The sequence below is a fragment of the Panulirus ornatus genome, chromosome 36 (assembly GCF_036320965.1).
Source record: "Panulirus ornatus isolate Po-2019 chromosome 36, ASM3632096v1, whole genome shotgun sequence".
NCBI lineage: Eukaryota > Metazoa > Arthropoda > Malacostraca > Decapoda > Palinuridae > Panulirus > Panulirus ornatus.
The window spans coordinates 11,049,780-11,070,336 of record NC_092259.1 but is presented as its reverse complement, the minus strand read 5'-3'; the positions used below and the strand labels follow the sequence as shown (position 1 = coordinate 11,070,336).

Below are 20,557 nucleotides of genomic sequence, written 5' to 3'. Positions count from 1 at the left end.
GCTTTAACCCTCGGGCTCAGCTTAGAGCCAAGCTTACTAGGGGTGCACCGATGGTTCCCCAGACTCCAGCGTTGGCGCGTCACATTTCGGTCCGTCAGGTACCCTCCGTAACGATACTTGACGTGTGTACCTCTCACGCGAGGCAGCACAGATGTAAACAGCATTCGCTTCGTTACGTTCGTGATGTCTTCCCTGTGTGTGTGTGTGTGTGTGTGTGTGTGTGTGTGTGTGTGTGTGTGTGTGTGTATCGTACCACTACTATTAAGCATCAACTCATAACTCGAATGTCTATGCAACTTTCCTCATCTTAAATTACCTGTAACTACCGGTACAATCAATCATATTACAGGTAATTTGCTCTGATTTAACCTCCAGAGCACGACGGTACGACCCTTGAGCACGACGGTACGACATCTGGGTACGAAATGTCCAGCCTTTGACCTGTCCCTTACGGATGAGGTCAAAGACCAGGGCCATCACACCCAGGGGTCGTACCGTCGACCTCAAAAGACTTCCCGTTGGTACCGAGGGGCTGGTACCGTCGCGGGTAAGGATCGTACCGTGGCGCTCTGGGGGTCAAAACCAACCACCTGGGACCCTACGTTCTGACACCGGCGGCTACTGCTTCTGCTGCTACTACTACTACTACCACTACTGCTGCTCTTGCGCAACCTGCACCGTCAGTAGGAGCAGGGGAGGCGTCCCTCTTGGTAATACTGGGCCCCTCGTTAATCAGCATATAGCCAGCCAGCCAGCCCGCTGGGGGGGTTACCGTAAGACAATGTGCAGTTTACCTGGCCAAGGTGCTTGACCCGTCGCCAGGTGAGCCGGTACCGGCAGCCAGGTAGGTAGGTGAAGGTAAATTACCCTCCCAGCTACCTCGGCCGCCCAGCCACCAAACCCACAAGAAACTTTGGACACGCCCGCCCGCTCGCTCGCCTGGTGCTCTCAACCTAACCTAACTTTTATTGAATACAAAAATCCAGACGACTCTGTTATCCTCCTGCGTGGCCTTCCACCTCAGCCTGATGCTAATACACCCCAAGTTCCGTGGGTGATAATGACGGCTGCGGTCAAGAAGCGGTGACCGCAGCACCGGGGCGATGATGCGCCGCAGGCGGTACCGGGGCCCAGGTGCGGCGGCCACCTCCCACCGCTGCTGGAGCGGTCTCTCTCTCTCTCTCTCTCTCTCTCTCTCTCTCTCTCTCTCTCTCTCTCTCTCTCTCTCTCTCTCTCGGCGGCAAAATTAAGAGACGAAAAACCTGACCCCCGCGACACGGGGGTTGCAGGAGATCTTCTGCAACCACCAAAAAACCAGTTTGAGATGACATATATAAATACCGACCCTCCTCCCACCTCCCCTACCACCACTGCCTCCCAGCGACTACACCCAACACACACACACACACACACACACACACACACACACACACACACACACACACGCACGCACCTCTAGGAAGAGGGTCCACCACTCAACATATATAAAGGGAGCATCGGGCGCAGGTTTTTTTTTTTTTTTTCCATTTTCTATGACTGGATAAACTGGAAGTCCATCAGTCCTACCTAAGTGTCACTTTCCCATTTTCTCTCTTTTTCCCTGCAGGACGATCGTGGCTGCCAGCAGCTGTGTACAACCTACAACTCCACTTCTGGCTGGACGTGCAGTGCTTCAGCCTACGCGGCGATGAACAAGTAGTGTGCGCAGGAAATAGTAACCAGCCACAACCAACTGGAATACGACACTCCACCAACGTACCATCCAGGAGGAACACAAATCACAAACTACAAAAACGGACAACGAGGACGAGGTGGAGGAATTACGTCTCGAGATATATTACGGTAATTTCGTGACGACGTTAAACAGTCACGTGATATATTCCCGAAACGAACATGGCAAACAACGCATTAATCCTTCTCAGAACACAAGTGCTCCGTGAAACTGTAATTAATAACAAACAGTAATTACTACAGTGTGAACAGCAACACATATTCAGAATAAATTGGCGACAATACATAACACACCCAAAGATTAAGACATACACATAAACGTATCATATATATATATATATATATATATATATATATATATATATATATATATATATATATATATATATAATCCCTGTGACCACATGAAAGGCTTTCATAAAGCTTGAAAATCTTGACTGAAAAACCTAATATTCCATTTAGCTTTCACTTCCACACAGGAGCATTACAAAGGACTCCTCCCTTCACACAGGCTGGCTATCTCTGCCCTGTAGCGGCACCAGATCCTCTACGCCCTCCCCTCCACTGGCAAAACAACCCTCCCCCCAGTCGACTGGATAAAGAGGTTCAGAACTCCACGGGAACAGCACCTAAGATTCAACTCCGCTCAGGTCCTCAGCTCAACCAGACACCCTCCTCATACCTGTGTTGCTGTACCCCACTGTACGCTCTGTACTTTTGTCTCCACCTACGCCTTGCCACGTGCCCCTCACCTCTGGTCCTACTGAAATGCTTCGTCTCATCAGGGAGATAAAGATTTCAAAACTAACTCTAATCCATCTTGCAGGAGATCCCTTGTCCAACAACTCGAAAACGAAGCCGCATGGACCAGCATGTGGATCGTTGTTTGTGTGAGAATGTCAAGTTCACTCGGCATTGTGAAATACTGAAGCTTCTATAACATGGCAACTGTGACGATATGTACGTACATACATACATACATACACACACACACACACACACACACACACATATATATATATATATATATATATATATATACATATATATATATATATATATATATATATATATATATATATATATATATATATATATATATATATATACCTGTGCCAATGCACATGAACAGCCGCACACGACTCTCCTAACCAGTAACACTAATCAAGACTCCTCTAACTCATCCTCGTACATCATTAAACGAGGTAATTAACGCATAATCACGAATGTAAATTCGTGCTTTAACCATTATCGCCACACCTCATCATAACCTGTCACTCATAAAAAATAAGATAATTATTAATAATTAAATAATCAGTAATTATAATAACAATGAGAACCTGTTATCATTATCCATCCGTCATCCTCATCTCAAGACTATAAGAAAAGGCTTCATAAATAAATCTGACACCCTCTCATACCACCTCTAATGTACAGTTATACGGCAGAGAATCCCTCAGTGCTGTGGTGTGTGTGTGTGTGTGTGTGTGTGTATGACCTTCCGCGGCGCTGACCGTGAAGCATTATGGGGTCACCCGCGGGTCAAGCACACAGGTTCGAATCCTGGTTGAGGCAGTCGGTCCACTGTAAACCTATCTGTTTATCCTCTACTTGAGGTTGGTCGATAAAATGGGTAACTGGCTTGGACTTTATATATATATATATATATATATATATATATATATATATATATATATATATATATATATACACACACACACACGTCTCTTCATTGTATATCAACCGATTGTTACATTTTTCTTGTATCTCCCCTGATGATGTGATTATTACACGAAAGTGCACTAGGGAACTTTTCGTGTTTCATTTCTCCGTGGACTCATAGGATATATATATATATATATATATATATATATATATATATATATATATATATATATATATATATATATATATATATATATATATATTAGATTTAGATAATTCAATAAACAAGGTTATACAAATAATGTATATAGACCTGGAAGGAAAATATAAACATGACTCACCTGGGAACACGTATGTAGTCGAAGTACAGTCTGGTGACCGGTTCTGATTGGTTGGCTTTCCTGTGACGTCCTGGACTGCGGACCAATCCGCAGCCGCAGGACACAGGTTCCTCGTGCATCTTATGCCGGCCGTACATGGCGTCTTAAGCCTTCATCACATAACATCGCTCACAAACATATTTTTCTTTCTTTTCTTCAAAATTTCAACACTGGCGAAAATAATTCTTTTAATCACTCTTCACACAATTGCCACTCCAATCCATATTTTTTCCTTATATCGTAAAAATTTGAATGACATTCCTAGAGGATAAATGAACACCATATCAATAATAAAACGAAAGATTAAAATTTCAAATGGGATAAACATATTCACACACACACATATTACGAGGCAAAATTCCCTTTTTGGTATATGGAACTACAAAACCATCAGTTTTCATTAAAGATGAAGATATTTTTCTCTTTTCTTTCCGCAAGGCATATAGAGAGAGAGAGAGAGAGAGAGAGAGAGAGAGAGAGAGAGAGAGAGAGAGAGAGAGAGAGAGAGAGAGAGAGTTGCTGAGAGCACTGGTCTCTGGCGCTTCTCTCAGGAGCTTGCCATCTCACTGCACCACCATCTCACAGCTCGCAGTGATCGCTCGCCAAGTGGCATCATTATCATCATCATCATCATCATCATCATCATCGTCATCATCATTTCTGAGAATGATCATTATTCGCTCTCTCTCTCCTCAAAAGGTCAGCTCGCGCTGGCCCTCACACGAAATTCTTGTTATCAACTGCTTACGTTATCTCTCTCTCTCTCTCTCTCTCTCTCTCTCTCTCTCTCTCTCTCTCTCTCTCTCTCTCTCTCTCTCTCAAGCACAAACACACACAAACACAGACTACTCTTGCCTTTTTAACGAATTGAAAGCAATCGGAGATCAAATATCTAAATCGCGATCACGATGACTTCATCACCATACTCCCACATACACACGTCCATCCATCCATTCATACATACATATACATCCACGTGTACACACACACACACACACACGTATGCACACGAGATGACGTTTACGAAGGCAAGTGGATGGCCTAGGCTGCCACCCTAATAACTTCTAACCCTCTTCCCTCATCTTGACCTGCCTTAACCCCATCCCTGGAGGTCAAGGCGGGCTTAAATTACTCTCTGGAGTCAACCTTGCCTATCTTAACAGAGACGGTCGTGAGCAGACTGGTCCTTTACATGATGGGGAATGCAAATTAGCACGATTCAGGAGGGCGCCAGGCCAGTCAAGGCTGCGGTGTGGGGTCCGTGGTGCAGCGGGACGAGCTGGCTTCCAAAACCGTCAGCGAACGAAGAGGCAACACGCGGGAGCGGGACACACACACACACACACAAGTGCTTGCATTCCCTCGACAGATAAGGGACGCGCTGATAATGCCGCTAGATTATCATAAATAAGGGAGTCGAGGAGCTCTACAAAATGGCTCAACAAAGCTAAATAAAACAAGCACGCATGTGCGCTTATACACACACACATGCCACATATGTCTACACTGAGACACACACACACACACAAGGGCCTCCACTGATGTGGTTAGCGTTTGCGAACCACCTCATCTAAAGGGCCCGGGTTCGAGACCCGGACAGGACAGAGGTTCATAACTAAGGCAGATGATCATCCTCTCTTCTTGGACTGGTCGATGAGCGGGCAGCTGGTGGAAGCTGGGGGTTGTATGTAATATGTGTGTATAATGCGTGGTTATGAGACGGGGCAACACATGCGTAAACTCTCCACGTTTTACACTCGCGTTGCCCAGTCTCTTAACCTTGTATTTATGTACTATGCACTTACTCACAATTGCATACACACACACACACACACACACACACACACACACACACTAGCCTAAGCCAGGTATCCATTAGCAGAAAAGCATCTAGGGAAAGATGAACACCTGGGTTGGGTGTGGGTCATCTGCAGCGCCCAGAATTCGGGGCCCTTGTTGATTCATGGTCAGTAACGCTAACTAGTACACCACGGAGGCCCGTGAAAGTACACATGTATCTCTCAACAATCTATACACGAACGTAAACATGTATACCTCTACATACAATGTACACATGACGGAACACATCGCTCAACACTGTGCGCATAAAATGTATACATGAAGGTACACATGATATCCAAACCACATACTTTGAAGCCCACGTCACTCAGAACACCTGCATCTATTCACCAATCCCAAATCACCAGAACTGAGTCAGAACCTTTATATCTCGTCATTCAACAGTCCTGCTAAATATTCTTTCTTAGAGTTCCAGCATTACCAGTCCTGGTAGAACCAGTCTTACGACACCATCCAAATTACTAATCACCTTTTCAACCCATCTCCTCCAACAACAAGTCTTTTCAAAACTCAAGATCTCCACTTCCTTCGCCGGTCTCCAACAACAGTCCCCTCACAATACCAAACAAACTCCAACAAAATCACCCAGCCAGTCACTCCAGCACTGACCACACTGTCAAAATATCTATTGCATTTTTGGGTATTTTCTTTCCAGTTCATATAATGAATACCCACAAAATACCTTTACGTCCAGAGTCGTCGACTTACCACCTAGGAATTTCGACCTCATGGTCTTCAAAATTCCTATGCATGGACCGTCTGCTTCCCGCTACGTCATCATGTCGGGGTCAGGGGTCAGAGGTCACTTGATGACCCGGCAGTTGTTCCAGGGCGGGACAATACAGTGGATATGCGACGTCGTTACGGCTTATAGCGCGCTGGTTTCTGATGGCGATATCGTCCATCCCGCTTGTTTTATCGCAGTTTTAACGTGGTATGTAATCCACGCAATATAAACCCCATATTTACGCGCCAATACCGTGGTTTTAAATGACACCACGGCAGTTTAAACGTCTGGTTTTACCCCTGGGGTGGAGGGGGTTGTTCTCGTATATTTTGGCGGGGTATTTTCTAACTCTCGCACTACTCTTCTATCACTATGATAGTCTGAAGGTTTCGTTGGTTAGACACGAAATCAATATGTAATTTCTCTTTCTTTTTTTTTTTTTTTTGGGGGGGGGGAAATGTTTTATATTGGTTTAAAACGTGTACTTTCGTGAAGGGGGGTTATATTGGTTTAACGTGTACTTCCGTGAAGGGGGGTTTATGCTGGCTTAACGTGTACTTTCATGAAGGGGTTTATACTGGTTTAACGTGTTCTTTCGTGAAGGGGGTTCACATTGGTTTAACGTGTACTTTCGTGAAGGGGGTTTAAATTGGTTTAACGTGTACTTTCGTAACACAGGAGTCAATAGTGATTTAACATTTACTTTACTAAAACTGGTATATATTGAAATCAATCCGTAATTTCGTAAAGTTACTGATGTATATGGTTTCGACCTACATCTTCGTAAAAACGGTTTAAATCGGTTTCACCTGTATGGTGGTATAACAGGGGTTTATATTGGTTTAACCCAAACTTTCGTTCAAAAAAAAGTAGTTTTTGTTTAACGTGCACTTTCGTTAAGCCGGGCGCCTGCTCTGGATCAATCCTTCCTTTCGTAAAACGGGTTTGTACTGGGTTTAACATTCACTCTCGTACATCATAAGTTTACACTAGATTTAAACCTTTACTTTGTAAATCATGGGTAAACCGTGGCTGTCATGCTTTTCGTAGAAAGGGAGGTTGTACTGGTTTAACATGTTTGCCCCTTTCGTAGACTGTGGGTTTACAATGAATCAATTCCTATCTTCGGCAATCAGAAGGTTCATACTTGTCTAACATGACCTTCCGTGAATATGTCAATTTCCCTTGTGTCTCTGTGAAGGACAGATTATCATATGGCACCCAGCCTCCCTCCACGAGACCCAATAAGAGACAATTTACCTGGTTTCCCAACCACTGACCATTGGCTGAAAGACCCACGACCAATTGAACTATCAAATCCTGACTCGCTAAATGGCTCACCGTGTTCATTCCTTGCCTTCATCGTTCGTCACTTCCAGCAGAAGGATAAAGCCACAGAGCACTGTTAGATGACCCCGTTTGAGTATGACGGTATGGCCCTTGAGCATAAAAGGCCAGGAGGTCGTGCTCAGGGGATCGTATCGTCGTGCTCAGGGGGTGTACCGACGTACGTGCTCAGGGGGCGTACCGTCGTGCCCATAAAGGATCGTACCGTCGTGCTCAGGGGGATCGTACCGACGTACGTGTTCATGGGGCGTACCCATAAAGGGTCGTATCGTCGTGCTCACCAAGGGTCGTACTTCCCGACTCCTCTAACCACACGGTGTACGAGGTAATTGGTAGCATTCCCGTTGTCATGCCATTCCCCTCACTGGGCTGGTCTGGAAGGCCTAACACTGTGTGGTTGGGACTGTCCCTATGACTTACATGTGAAGTTGGGACTGTCCCTAAGACCTGGATGTCAGTCTGGGACTGTCCCTAAGACCTGGATGCCAGGCTGGGACTGTCCCGATGACCTGAATTTGAGGTGGGGACCTACCACGGCTCAACACAACAAACTCTCCGGTGCCCCCCTCCACCAAACAACCTACAGAAAACGTAAACGGGTCAAACGAAATGCTGAACAGTAAATGGAATCATAAACACCCGAGTTAATTCCTCACACTAAAACTGTTCCTGTGATGAAAGAGAAAAAATGGAGTTCGCAAAGTGACGTTTCATCGCTGCCTTCCGATTGAAAAAAGGAATATAAGCAAAATACATATGATCGCTTATATGATACGCACGCCACCCCGCAACTCCATAGCCTCACACACACACACACACACACACACACAAACAATATATGTACAGCCTTTCATTACATCAGAGATCATATGTGCACAATATGCAGACGTAGGGAGAGTGGGGAGGGGGAAACAATGTACAACTGTATCATTCACACACGGACCGACATCCAATTTGCCTGGCGTGATACTCAATGTCCAGGCAGCCAAGCCCAGCCTCACCCCTCACCCACACCCCCACCAATCCAAAACAGCAGAGGAATTTTCATGATGACTGTGGAAGCACACGGCTCGCGTCCAGGCACCGAGGGTGGGGGGACTACACTTCGCTGTCCCAGGGACGGGTTCGAACCCGTTACCAGAGAGTTTCCGAGGCAAGATTCTCCTTCGGGAGTATGGCAAAATGGACCCCCTGTATACGATCGTTGAGCACGACGGAACGACGCCGCTAAGGGTGGGAAAGCTTGGTCTACAGCCTCACCGATGAGGGTCAGGTCAAGCAAGAGCTTTACCGTCACAACCAAGGGTCGCAGTACCGTGCTCAAATGTTGTAGCGTCGTGGTCGGGGGTCGTACTACCACTGTGCTCCCCATCAAAAAAAAAAAAAAAAGAGTTCAGAAATCTACGACGACCTCCGTCTGCGTTCTACGACACAGGACGCGACAGGAATCCAATATATCACGATGACACGAGCCTCTCAGCGCACTTCACAGAACTTCGGAAAACTCCTGCTGCAAGCAACACAGAACCTTCGACCCCCTCACTCACTCACTCACCCCCTCCCGCAACACACACGCACACACACTCACACACACACTGCGGGTGGGTGGGTGGGTGTCCCATCTTGCCTCAGGGCATATTGTGTGTGTATGTGTGTGTGTGTAAGACCCTCCCTCACAGACGAGGACCAAACAGACAGACAGGCACACTGACGGCGGGAGTTTCGAACCGACACTATCCTCCCTCCGCTCTATACACACGCCCAGGAACCACCACAACACTGTTGCCATCACCCACCCACACTCCACGCAACCCTATATCCACAGTCAGTAATCATATATATATATATATATATATATATATATATATATATATATATATATATATATATATATATATATATATATATACTGACGGTATATCTCCCCTATATCCTCACCGGAAATTACTACGTTAGTTTGGTGACTGAAATCTGGCCGGCTCCACCATGGTGTGTACACCACCATCTGGCAACAGTGCCATGCACACGGTCACGCACATTCACGGTCCTCCCTCCTCCTCCCCCTCGACACCTTACATACACCACCATGCACACATACTGTAGGTCACATATACATGCACAACAAATACATAACAAAGACACACACACACACACACGCATATGCACAGACAGCCTGGAGACTTGGCAACACGTGCACACGATTATATCCCCACGCTAACATAATTACACCTACACACGGTCGCGTGCACACAGCCTCCCTCCCCCTGCACACACACACACACACACACACACACACACACACACACACACAGGAAGGGAGTATGTGGGAGGCGAGACTTTCCTCTCCCCCCCGACTTCCTCTAGCCCCCAAGCCCTCCTGCCCATTCCATCCTCACCCATTGAGAGCAAAACACAATGAAGAGAATAACACTAACCATCAAATAAGGGGAAAGGGAGTTCCAACAAGGGGGGTCGTTACCCCCTATTTGGTTTCGATTACGTCCCACACGGAGGGTGGGAAGGGGTGGGGGACCATAACACAACTGTAAACCGTCACAAACGACATATCAATTCGAGAAAGATTTAGCAATAATAACGTGATCTCGCGAGAATTACAGGGTCAGGATTGAATCCAACCCAGGCGTTCTGATTAACGTCAAACAGATTTGATATATATATATATATATATATATATATATATATATATATATATATATATATATACACACACACACACACATACACACACGAACAAAGCGCATATGAACGCGCAGTTTCATAGAACATACAAACCTCCAACAGCCACTATCGAACCCGGGACCCCTGCGTAGCAGACGGGAACACTACCGCTAGGCTATGATCGCCCTTACTAGGGAAATGACTATTCGAATACTACGTACTCGAATACCCTTCGTCTCACGTTGGTGAGCAACCGGGTCTATACCGGTCATTTCCCATCAGGCTCACATAGCCAGCAAATAGCATTTTACAGAACCTAACTGTACAACACGGAGGTATATGAATACGAAAAAAGTCCATATGAACGCGCTTTCATATATATATATATATATATATATATATATATATATATATATATATATATATATATATATATATATATATATATATATATCAACCCTTTACCTCGTCAACCATGAATCTCTCTCTCTCTCTCTCTCTCTCTCTCTCTCTCTCTCTCTCTCTCTCTCTCTCTCTCTCTCTCTCTCTCTCTTTAGATTCGTCCAAATGGTCCTTGATTACCTTCGATTTCACCGAACGACGCCAGAATGATCCTTAGCCACCCAGTAACTGCTGTGATGTCCACACACACACACACACACACACACACACACACACACACACTTGCACGTACACAGGCACATGTACACAAAGTTCAAACGATTCATTCCCTGATCGTCAATTTCCAGGCATGTTTCATCTGGCCCCGCTGACAAACACACACAGTTATTATAATGATCACTGATGCTTTCACAGCAAACACATTCCTGTCGTTACAATAACAATGATAATAAAGCTCCTCACAACGGATGATAACTTTCCGATAATCCAGTAGTTAGCATAACTATCCCCACCACCAAACACCATTACACCCAATGCCAGTCTCCACTCCGGCGCCGTTCATCCACTAATGCAGGCAGACGGTCAACCAGACATTCCCAAGACATATATATAACACGAGAATATACGTTCTCACGCCAAACACAACAACCCCCTAGCCCCCTTCTCCCGCCCTGCGTTTCAGAGCAGCAGGTGTGAAACACGCTTGAATATTTCAATTCCCGTGCCATACCAGCGCGTTGGCACTGCAACAGTTTGCCAACGCGCCTCACGATGTACTAGCGTCACCCCCGCTGCTGTTGGATGATCATAACGGTGCCATCAGCTACGGTATTAACAAAAGGGGGGCGTGCGGCGCGTTCCCAACTGCCTTTACCTCCATCGCCGCGAGATAAGATTAGTGGCTAGGTAATCTAGACGCACCCGCAAATCACACTCCCAATACTTGATTCCATCAGTTTTTTTCCCGGGCGAATTGCCCCGCCACCGGATTTTCCGCCGGGGGTTGTCGTTTGTGCTGGCGCTGTGTTCTGCAGCGCCGCTCTGCGAGGACACCGCCAGACACACCCCAGATCCCAGTCCGTGTTTCATGGTCGGGGGAGATACAACTATGGGGAAGCCTGGACGTGTTGAGGGGCGGCGCCTCCCTGGTGGCGGCTGGGGGTTAATATTCTTCAGCGTTTCGAATGGCCAGTAAGGGGATGGGCTTGACACGCCCACCAAGCAAAGAAGGTTCAGGACTTTACTGATTTTGTGAAAATATAGAAAAAAAAAAAATAAGGAAATTATAACCCAGCTCGACCTTCCTGAGAAAGATAGAGAGCGAGAGGATATAACAGAAAAAGACACGAAGAACACGCATCGCTCAGCCGACCAGGGACTCACCCCATGGGGGGGATCTGGAAGGAAGAAGTTAGTATAATTGGAGTTTTGCCACTGGAGTTTACCTACGGGTGATGCTGGCAGGGGAAGAGTCGGGGAGAGAGGGAAGTTCTCATCACCTGCAGCAACAGCAGCAGCAGTGTGTGTGTGTGTTGTGTGTCTGTGTGTGTGTGGCAAGGTGATCTCTCTCTCTCTCTCTCTAATCCAGCAGGATCGGCCTGCTTCCAGTCTTCCCCTAGTTCCAGCACCAGCGACACCTCTCTAGCAGTTTGGAGTACATTTTCGGTGTCGGATGTTTCCCCATGTTTGATCTGGCGAGAGTGTGAGGAAGAATTTACGGCAATCTGCAAGCTCCTGTTCTCTAGCGTGTGACATTCATTATTTCTAATACGGACATAAATCTTGAGCTAACTCTTTTCAACGATATATCTTTAAACTTCGTCTTCAGTTTAGGAACAGAACCCGGGGTTCTCCGAGGCGCTACCGGCATATCAGGATCTCAACTGAAGCAAATGGCTGTAGATTTGCCCGGTTTACCGAGCCCGTCCTGTATACGCGTGTATAAATGCAGCGGTTGTGATGTCTACCTCCGACGGCTCACGGGCGGAGATGACGAAGACGGCGACGATGTTCAGACACCATCGCGTCACTACGTCGGGCGCATTTTAGTACCAGTCTTGCAGTGGCCACGGGTTATGGACGTACGGACGCTCAGCGGGTGCAGTGTGTGATCACGGGGTGAACAGACGCTTCACAACCACCCTCCTCTTAACTGTAGCTTGGGGTGCGGTGGTGTCAGCCGCGCCTCGCGCTGGTCACAGTCAGGAGCGCACGTTGACCACACACCACTTATGGATCTTTATAACGCTTCTATCCCGTCATGGCGTCTTGCCTCCATGACTCTCACAGACGACAGATTGCCTCTGACACCGTTACTTCCCTCCCCCAAGAACCTCCTCCTCAACACACACACACACACACACACACACACGACAGGAGGATGGTCTTAACGATGGTTACCGCTCTTGAGGACAACGGTCCGGCCCCGAGAGCAAGACGGTAACACGATCTTTGCGGGCACCGATGGCCCAGGCTTTGACCTGACCCTCAAGGGCCAACGTACCTAAAGGCCGTTCCGTCGTGCTCAAGGGTAGCTCATACTCGAAATCTATGCATGTCATAAAGGTACCAACAGACTGTTTAACATGCCCAGTAATTTCCTTATCCCACTCAGTTCACCAGGCAGTCACCACAACGTATGAAGCTGCGACTATCAACGTTCAGCTGCTACAGCAGACAACAAAGACCACACTGGCGAATTCCTTCAACGAACCTGACCCGCAACAGCAACTACCACCACCAGGGGCCATTACCACTCACCAGAATCGTTAATTAACATCAGGCAAACGCCATCTCTGATGCTAGGCCATACGTCTCTTTGCTCCGTCCAGTCTATGGAATACAAAGTAATACGGAGGCTTGCAACACAAGTCTTCACCGCGGTGTTTCCTTACCTTGCAACCAAGCTGGCCAGCCGGCCGACATAATCACACTTGGGTGGCTGTGTACGTAACAATGGCTTCTCGTTACACGGATTCGACCCTTCGCACGGGACACCTGGGCTATACAACAACACGTTTGAATCTAATGACGAAATCATCTCCTGACAACCTGGCCGAGCGCGTTACACTGTCAGTCCCGTGTGTGAACACATCACACAACAGTGTACCAGCATGGTAAACTTACGCGTGCCAATGAAAGAGAGATCCCGCTGCTGCCAACAATAGACTGGTATAAACAAACTAGCCCAGCAGAAAGTAAATCTACAACCCTGACAATCTTCAGATCACAATAAACATATATATATAAAACAGATTATCTATATACATTCTAAAAAGAATGGGAGAAAAAGTAGTCATTTACACCCGCCAAGAATCAAATTACAATACACTGACATCCCATCCATCACAAGCTGTATGGATGAGTTACCAGAGGTTACCAGTATGTGGAGCCACAGTGAATGTGTCTGTCTGTGCCCCAGGAATGCGTGGTAAGGAGGGCACCTCGCTCCTGACGAAGGGAGGGAGGGCCGTAAGTGACTCTCCCAAGACTGGATGAGACAACGTTATATTCGCCAGGGCGTCATCATGACCAGCGCTTACAGGGGGATCCTGCTGCACTGGTCACTCCGGACAAATGTCACATGCCAGCGAGACACAGACCTTGTATTGCCCTCAACCGCCCTTAGACTCGCCTCCTCCTCCCAGGATAACAGAGATGCCACCACACTGGAGTTTGAGGACATCATGAACGTCTCGGTTGAGGAGGAGGGGATGCGCATGACCCGAACGGGCCAGAGCAGCGCGACGCCCGAGCACATGTGACAACAATAGCCAGCAGCAGCTCTACAAAGGCCACACACACACAACGAGAGAGAGAGAGAGAGAGAGAGAGAGAGAGAGAGAGAGAGAGAGAGAGAGAGAGAGAGAGAGAGAGAGAGTCTGTCCGAGTCATTGGCATCGCTGCTGCCTCAACATCCGGGCCCCAACCCACACACACACGCACACACCAGCAGACGTGCGCTTATGAATGCACGACGCTTTATCAAGCCCCTGAGCACGACGTCTTTGGAGTACGACGATACGATCCTTGAGTTTATGATACGATCCTTGAACACGGCGGTACGATCCTTGATTACGATGGTACGATCCTTGAACACGACGGTACGATCCTTGAGTAAGACGGTACGGTCCTTGAACACGACGGTACGATCCTTGGGCACGACGGTACGACTCTTGGGCAATGACCACTTCTTAACCTTTGACCTGACTCTCCAGTACAGGGTCAGGTCAAAGGCCTCGACAACCGTACCCAGGAATCGAACCGAAATTCCCAAGGATCGTAACCGCTGGCCAGAACGAGTTACAGATACATATATAACCTATTCCTGGCCAGCTTCGACATGACAGCATACTGCAAGATACACAGACCCGTGCAGAGCGCGGGGTGTCTCCAAGCAAGGTGGACCCATCAAAGTTCTCCTCGAGTTACTCCAAAAAAAAAAAAGAAAATGGAAACTAATAAAAAACGAACCAACGAAAACGAGTGTTTGTGACGCTACAGGCTATCATCATAATATAAACACACTTTTCTCGACTATAATCGCTGGAGTGAGTCTACCTAGTTGAACATAAGGTGTTTTTACAAAGTGTTTGGCTTTACGGCTGCGATTTTATGATACCCACTATTGTGTCATTCATACCGTCGTATATATAAGAGCGAATAATAACAATAATAATAACAGCAGCGAAAGGCTTGTAATACAGAGAACATACATGGCAATAAACTAGGGCTCCAACGAGAGGCATGTTAAAGCAGCAGTAACAGTTGTAGCTTCAGCTGTAGCTTTCATAACTTTCTCGTAAGAGATCCTTTATAAATATCATGTACATTTGTGTATTTTTCTTTCACTCTGGCCAACAAGTAAAAAAATAATAAAAAAAAATTGCAAGCCTTAGGGTACACGAAGAAGCCTGGTGCCAAAGTTATTATGTGTCCAGGTAAACTTTCAGAAGTGCTAGTTTTTCCGGCAAACTCGTGTAGTCTACATGACTCTGGCTGGCATCATGGCCATCTTCATGGGTCATTCAGTCCTGCTAAATTTATGATGTTCGTAGGTTAGTCCAGCTAAAGCTATGATGTCCATGGGTCAGTCCTGCTACAGTCATGTTCATGGGTCAGTCCTGCTACAGTCATGTTCATGGGCCAGTCCTGCTACAGTCATGTTCATGGGTCAGTCCTGCTACAGTCATGTTCATGGGTCAGTCCTGCTAAGCAGTCAGGGTCAGTCCTGCTACAGTCATGTTCATGGGTCAGTCCTGCTACAGTCATGTTCATGGGTCAGTCCTGCTACAGTCATGTTCATGGGTCAGTCCTGCTACAGTCATGTTCATGGGCCAGTCCTGCTACAGTCATGTTCATGGGCTAGTCCTGCTACAGTCATGTTCATGGGCCAGTCCTGCTACAGTCATGTTCATGGGCCAGTCCTGCTACAGTCATGTTCATGGGCCAGTCCTGCTACAGTCATGTTCATGGGCCAGTCCTGCTACAGTCATGTTCATGGGCCAGTCCTGCTACAGTCATGTTCATGGGCCAGTCCTGCTACAGTCATGTTCATGGGCCAGTCCTGCTACAGTCATGTTCATGGGTCAGTCCTGCTACAGTCATGTTCATGGGCCAGTCCTGCCAAAGTTTTAATACCACAGCGAACTGTCGGTCAGTCTTGTGAGTGATGGGCGACAGTCTGTGTGTGTATGTGAGGGCGTCAGCTGCTCACATCACTCATGGTGCGGACCCGACCCCCGACCCGACCCCGACCCCCGACCGTTCGTGATCAACTCTCAAACTCCAAACATTCCGCTACAACCAATTGCTGCAGCATCCTGTCACAGGCGTCAGTCGCTCCTGTGAATCAGATAAATTTAACGTTCAGACTAAAATATGCATAAATATTTGTGCTTCTTTTTTTTTGCCATTTATCTAACACACACACACACACACACACACACACACACACACACACACACACACACTGTAGCGAACAATGTCCATAGCTATCTGACTACATCAATTCCCACTTTTGTATCTCTATGAAAGCTGTCAATTCTCTCTCTCTCTCTCTCTCTCTCTCTCTCTCTCTCTCTCTCTCTCTCTCTCTCTCTCTCTCTCTCTCTTGTATATTGATTTACTGATTTTTTTTTCTTATGACGGCCAAGCCCACCAGTGATGCACAAGTTTCCGCGTATTTCTTTTTCCTTATCTTTTGTTTTTTTTCTTCCGAACATATTTTACGCAACTTCCGGAGACGTATTAAGCACGCTTTCTCACGGACCGTAAATGTGAAATTCCTCTTCTTATGAGGATAAGTGAATAAAAATATACTTTTTTCCAATAAGATGGCGTTTCTGGGATCTTATATCACGACCTGGACTTCACCTTACGCGCAACTTGCGTCCAACTGCATTACGTCAGGTCCAAAGGCTCGGCACTACGTTTCCGTCCGACCGGCCAGGATCGTAGCGGGCACAACACTCCCCGCGGGGTCGCCACCTCAAACAGACTGACTGATCAAGACACACCGGTGGTGAAAGCACGACCGTGTGACCGACCCCCAGGTCGAACTGAGGCATCTGAAGTTATCATATGAGAACGATTTCTATCGATGACTTGATTCCTTGGCACTTGCCTTCCTTATGGGGGGTCATCCAAAGATAAGATAAGATAAGACAAAATTAGATAAGATACGATAAGATTCGATAAGATAAGGTTCTGGAAAGGTAAAAGCGAAGGCAAGGCAAGGTCAAGGAGAGTAACCGCGACATCGTTTTCGATGGAGTAATTAGGACGAATGGGCAGAAAACGGGACCCATCCGGGGGCCCGATGCGGCGCCAACGGGTCCATAATTCGACGCCCACACGTCTTTATAACCGATCACTCGACACCACATCGCACGCACGGACTACGAATCATTCGACGCAGAGTCTGTCACGAATCAAGACGCCCTTAGGCGTCCCTCTCACAAATCCCGCGACACTGCCCGTCCTGTGACGAATCATTGGAAAACGGATTGCAGGATATCCGGATAACGGAACACGGGAAGAAAATGCCTTAATAAAAAACGAGCAAGAGAGTAGAATGCCATCCTTTGCCTTACCACTGGTCTGAAATTCAGCCATGATGCTGTCCTCTCCACGATGTCTCGTCCCAGTTTATACATCATGGGAACTAACATCTTTTATATATCAAATACTATTTATCATACTTAGTCGCTGTCTCCCGCGTTAGCGAGGTAGCGCAAGGAAACAGACGGAAGAATGGCCCAACCCACCCACATACACATGCATATACATGAACGCCCACACGCGCACATATACATACCCATACATTTCAACGTATACATACATATACATACGCAGATATATACATATCCACACATGTACATATTCATACAAGCTGCCTGCATCCATTTCCCCCCGCTACACATGAAATAGCAATAATACCTGTATAGGAAAATCGGCTTTCGACTAAAAAATAAGGAGAAAAGAGGCCTTTACAGATTATGATCACTATTAACGTGATTTTAATGCGTGAAAATTGCTTTTGAAAAAAAAAAAATCTACATCAAATGGTTCATTCAGTACTGATACACATCGTATAATCATCGGTCTTTTAAGCATGTGTGAAATTATCCAACATAATCCAGTCGTTCAGGGCAATCGGGTGAACGAAGGAATTAACGCCGAAACTTACAGCTGTGGCGTCCGAGAGAGAGAGAGAGAGAGAGAGAGAGAGAGAGAGAGAGAGAGAGAGAGAGAGAGAGAGAGAGAGAGAGAGGAAATCTGTTCGTTATATACGTAGCACAATCGTTCTAAATCTGCGTCAAGAGCCAGGCGGTGCGAAAGGTTCTTAGTTTAGAACGTGAAACTTTAATTCGCAGTAAAGTGGTGCATTCGCTCACCGGCCGACGCATTTGCAACCGTGATAGGTCGGCTACTCTCTCTCTCTCTCTCTCTCTCTCTCTCTCTCTCTCTCTCTCTCTCTCTCTCTCTCTCTCTCTCTCTCATCTCGCATCTTTTTTTGTTTTTTAAATTACTTTTTTTATACTCTTACCGCCTTAAATGAACCGTGAAATACACTCTTACCGTCGACGCTTATCAAATACATTTGACCATGTTTTAAATACCATAAACATTCCATTAACGACATGGAGAAGAGTTATTTCATGGAAATGATACATCCTCATTCACGAACGTGGGTTCAGGAGTCCATCTGCTGTGGTATCATTCCAGGAACTACGGGCCGCAGCCTCCAATAGCTTGATAGAACAGAGGACCAACACAAAGCAAGGGTGGCCCCTAGACTGAGCTACAGAGGTAGAAGACCTCCCAGACCAATGTTACGAAGATATATACGTGTACTGGTTTGGTCTTTCCTGATCACCCTTAAAGGTCTGGCTTAAACGCAAGACCATCATGTCCAAAGGTCGTAGAGTCGTGGTCAAGGGTCGTACCGTCGTGCTCAAGGGTCGTACCGTCGTGCCCAAGGGCCACAACGTCGTGCTCAAGGGGATGAACACTATTCCTGTACATCTCAGTGGAGACCTTCAAACATCCTCTTCCCACAAACAAGAGAGGGAGAGAGGAAAGCAAGAGAACATGAGCACCAACACGCCTCCCATCCCTTACGGAAATCCATCAGCCGTGTTACAACGAGGTCCCAATATAACCTTCGGAAAAACACAAACACAGAATCATCCAGGAAATGACACGTACACGAAGGTGAATTCTCTCCTCCCTCCGCCTGCCAACACTTTTCCCTCCTCCCGTGGTATCACCCATCGAGTTTTGCCAATCGGTCCCAGAGACGGTGCACAAAACCCAACACCTGAGACGGGCGACATAGGAGATGAGACGGGCGACATGGAAGATGAGACGGGCGACATGGAAGAGCCAGGACCGTTATGAAGAGAGAGAAACACACACACACACACACACACACACACACACACACACACACACACACACACAGAATCAGGAATCATGCACCAGTAAGGCTTTACCCTTGAGGCAGACGTGCAATGAACCACGCTGAATATTGCATCACCAGGCTCGCTTGAAAAATAAATAAATAAACGCTCCCTCTTCACAGCATCACGAGTCATGCACGGCTCCCAGCGAGACTGGACACATCAGCTGTAAAAAAAAAGAAGCAATGATGGTACCCGGGCGCTATTAATCATCCGTCAGCCGCTGCTATCGACACGTTCTCTCGTTAGGCTCTGGTTTAGGTCGGGTTGGGTCAGGTCGGGGTCAACCTGGGAGAGCACTCAGGGTCGACTCGATGAAGTCAAGACTGGCTCTATGTCGGCCAAACTACTCGACGTTAAGTTTGGGACTGAAAAATCAGGGTAGGGTGAATTAGGGAAGAGTTAAGTTAGGGGTGTGTTAAGACACAGTCAGCCAACTATAAACGTAGTCTGTTAAAAAGCTTCGATATCAGTACCGTGTTTGTCGTCTGGCCAAAACAATACATTACTGACGTCCTGCTAAGGCTACTGCTGTAATATCACGTCGTTTATCTTCTTTTCTACGCGTAAACTATCGATCCTTTTATGAACCTACGAGTTCAGAATGCTGCAGACACTCCAGATATCTCTATTTCTGGTGGTTTAACCAAACCCAGAGTCTTGACGAGTTGGCGACTTCATTCTCAACCTGTGAAGTGAGCTGTCAACTGCTTTTTTATTTACATTTCACTTAAAACGATGACAGGCAAACAGATCTACACTCACATTCTTACCAGCATTCACCTCATCATACACACACA

General features: G+C 46.7%; 1 protein-coding gene across 11 annotated transcripts in view; it reads right to left on the bottom strand.

Annotated features, from left to right (window-relative positions):
- LOC139760351 (uncharacterized) overlaps positions 1-20,557 on the bottom strand; it is a 492,128-nt gene that overhangs the window by 369,765 nt on the left and 101,806 nt on the right. For 2 of the 11 annotated variants that reach the window (XM_071683405.1, XM_071683404.1), the window contains exon 2: positions 3,738-4,037. The exons of the other annotated variants lie outside the window; for them this stretch is intronic. In XM_071683405.1, the coding sequence (XP_071539506.1) occupies positions 3,738-3,874 (137 nt within the window). In that variant the 5' untranslated portion in view covers positions 3,875-4,037. The remainder of the gene's footprint in view (positions 1-3,737; positions 4,038-20,557) is intronic. 11 annotated transcript variants of the gene reach the window in all.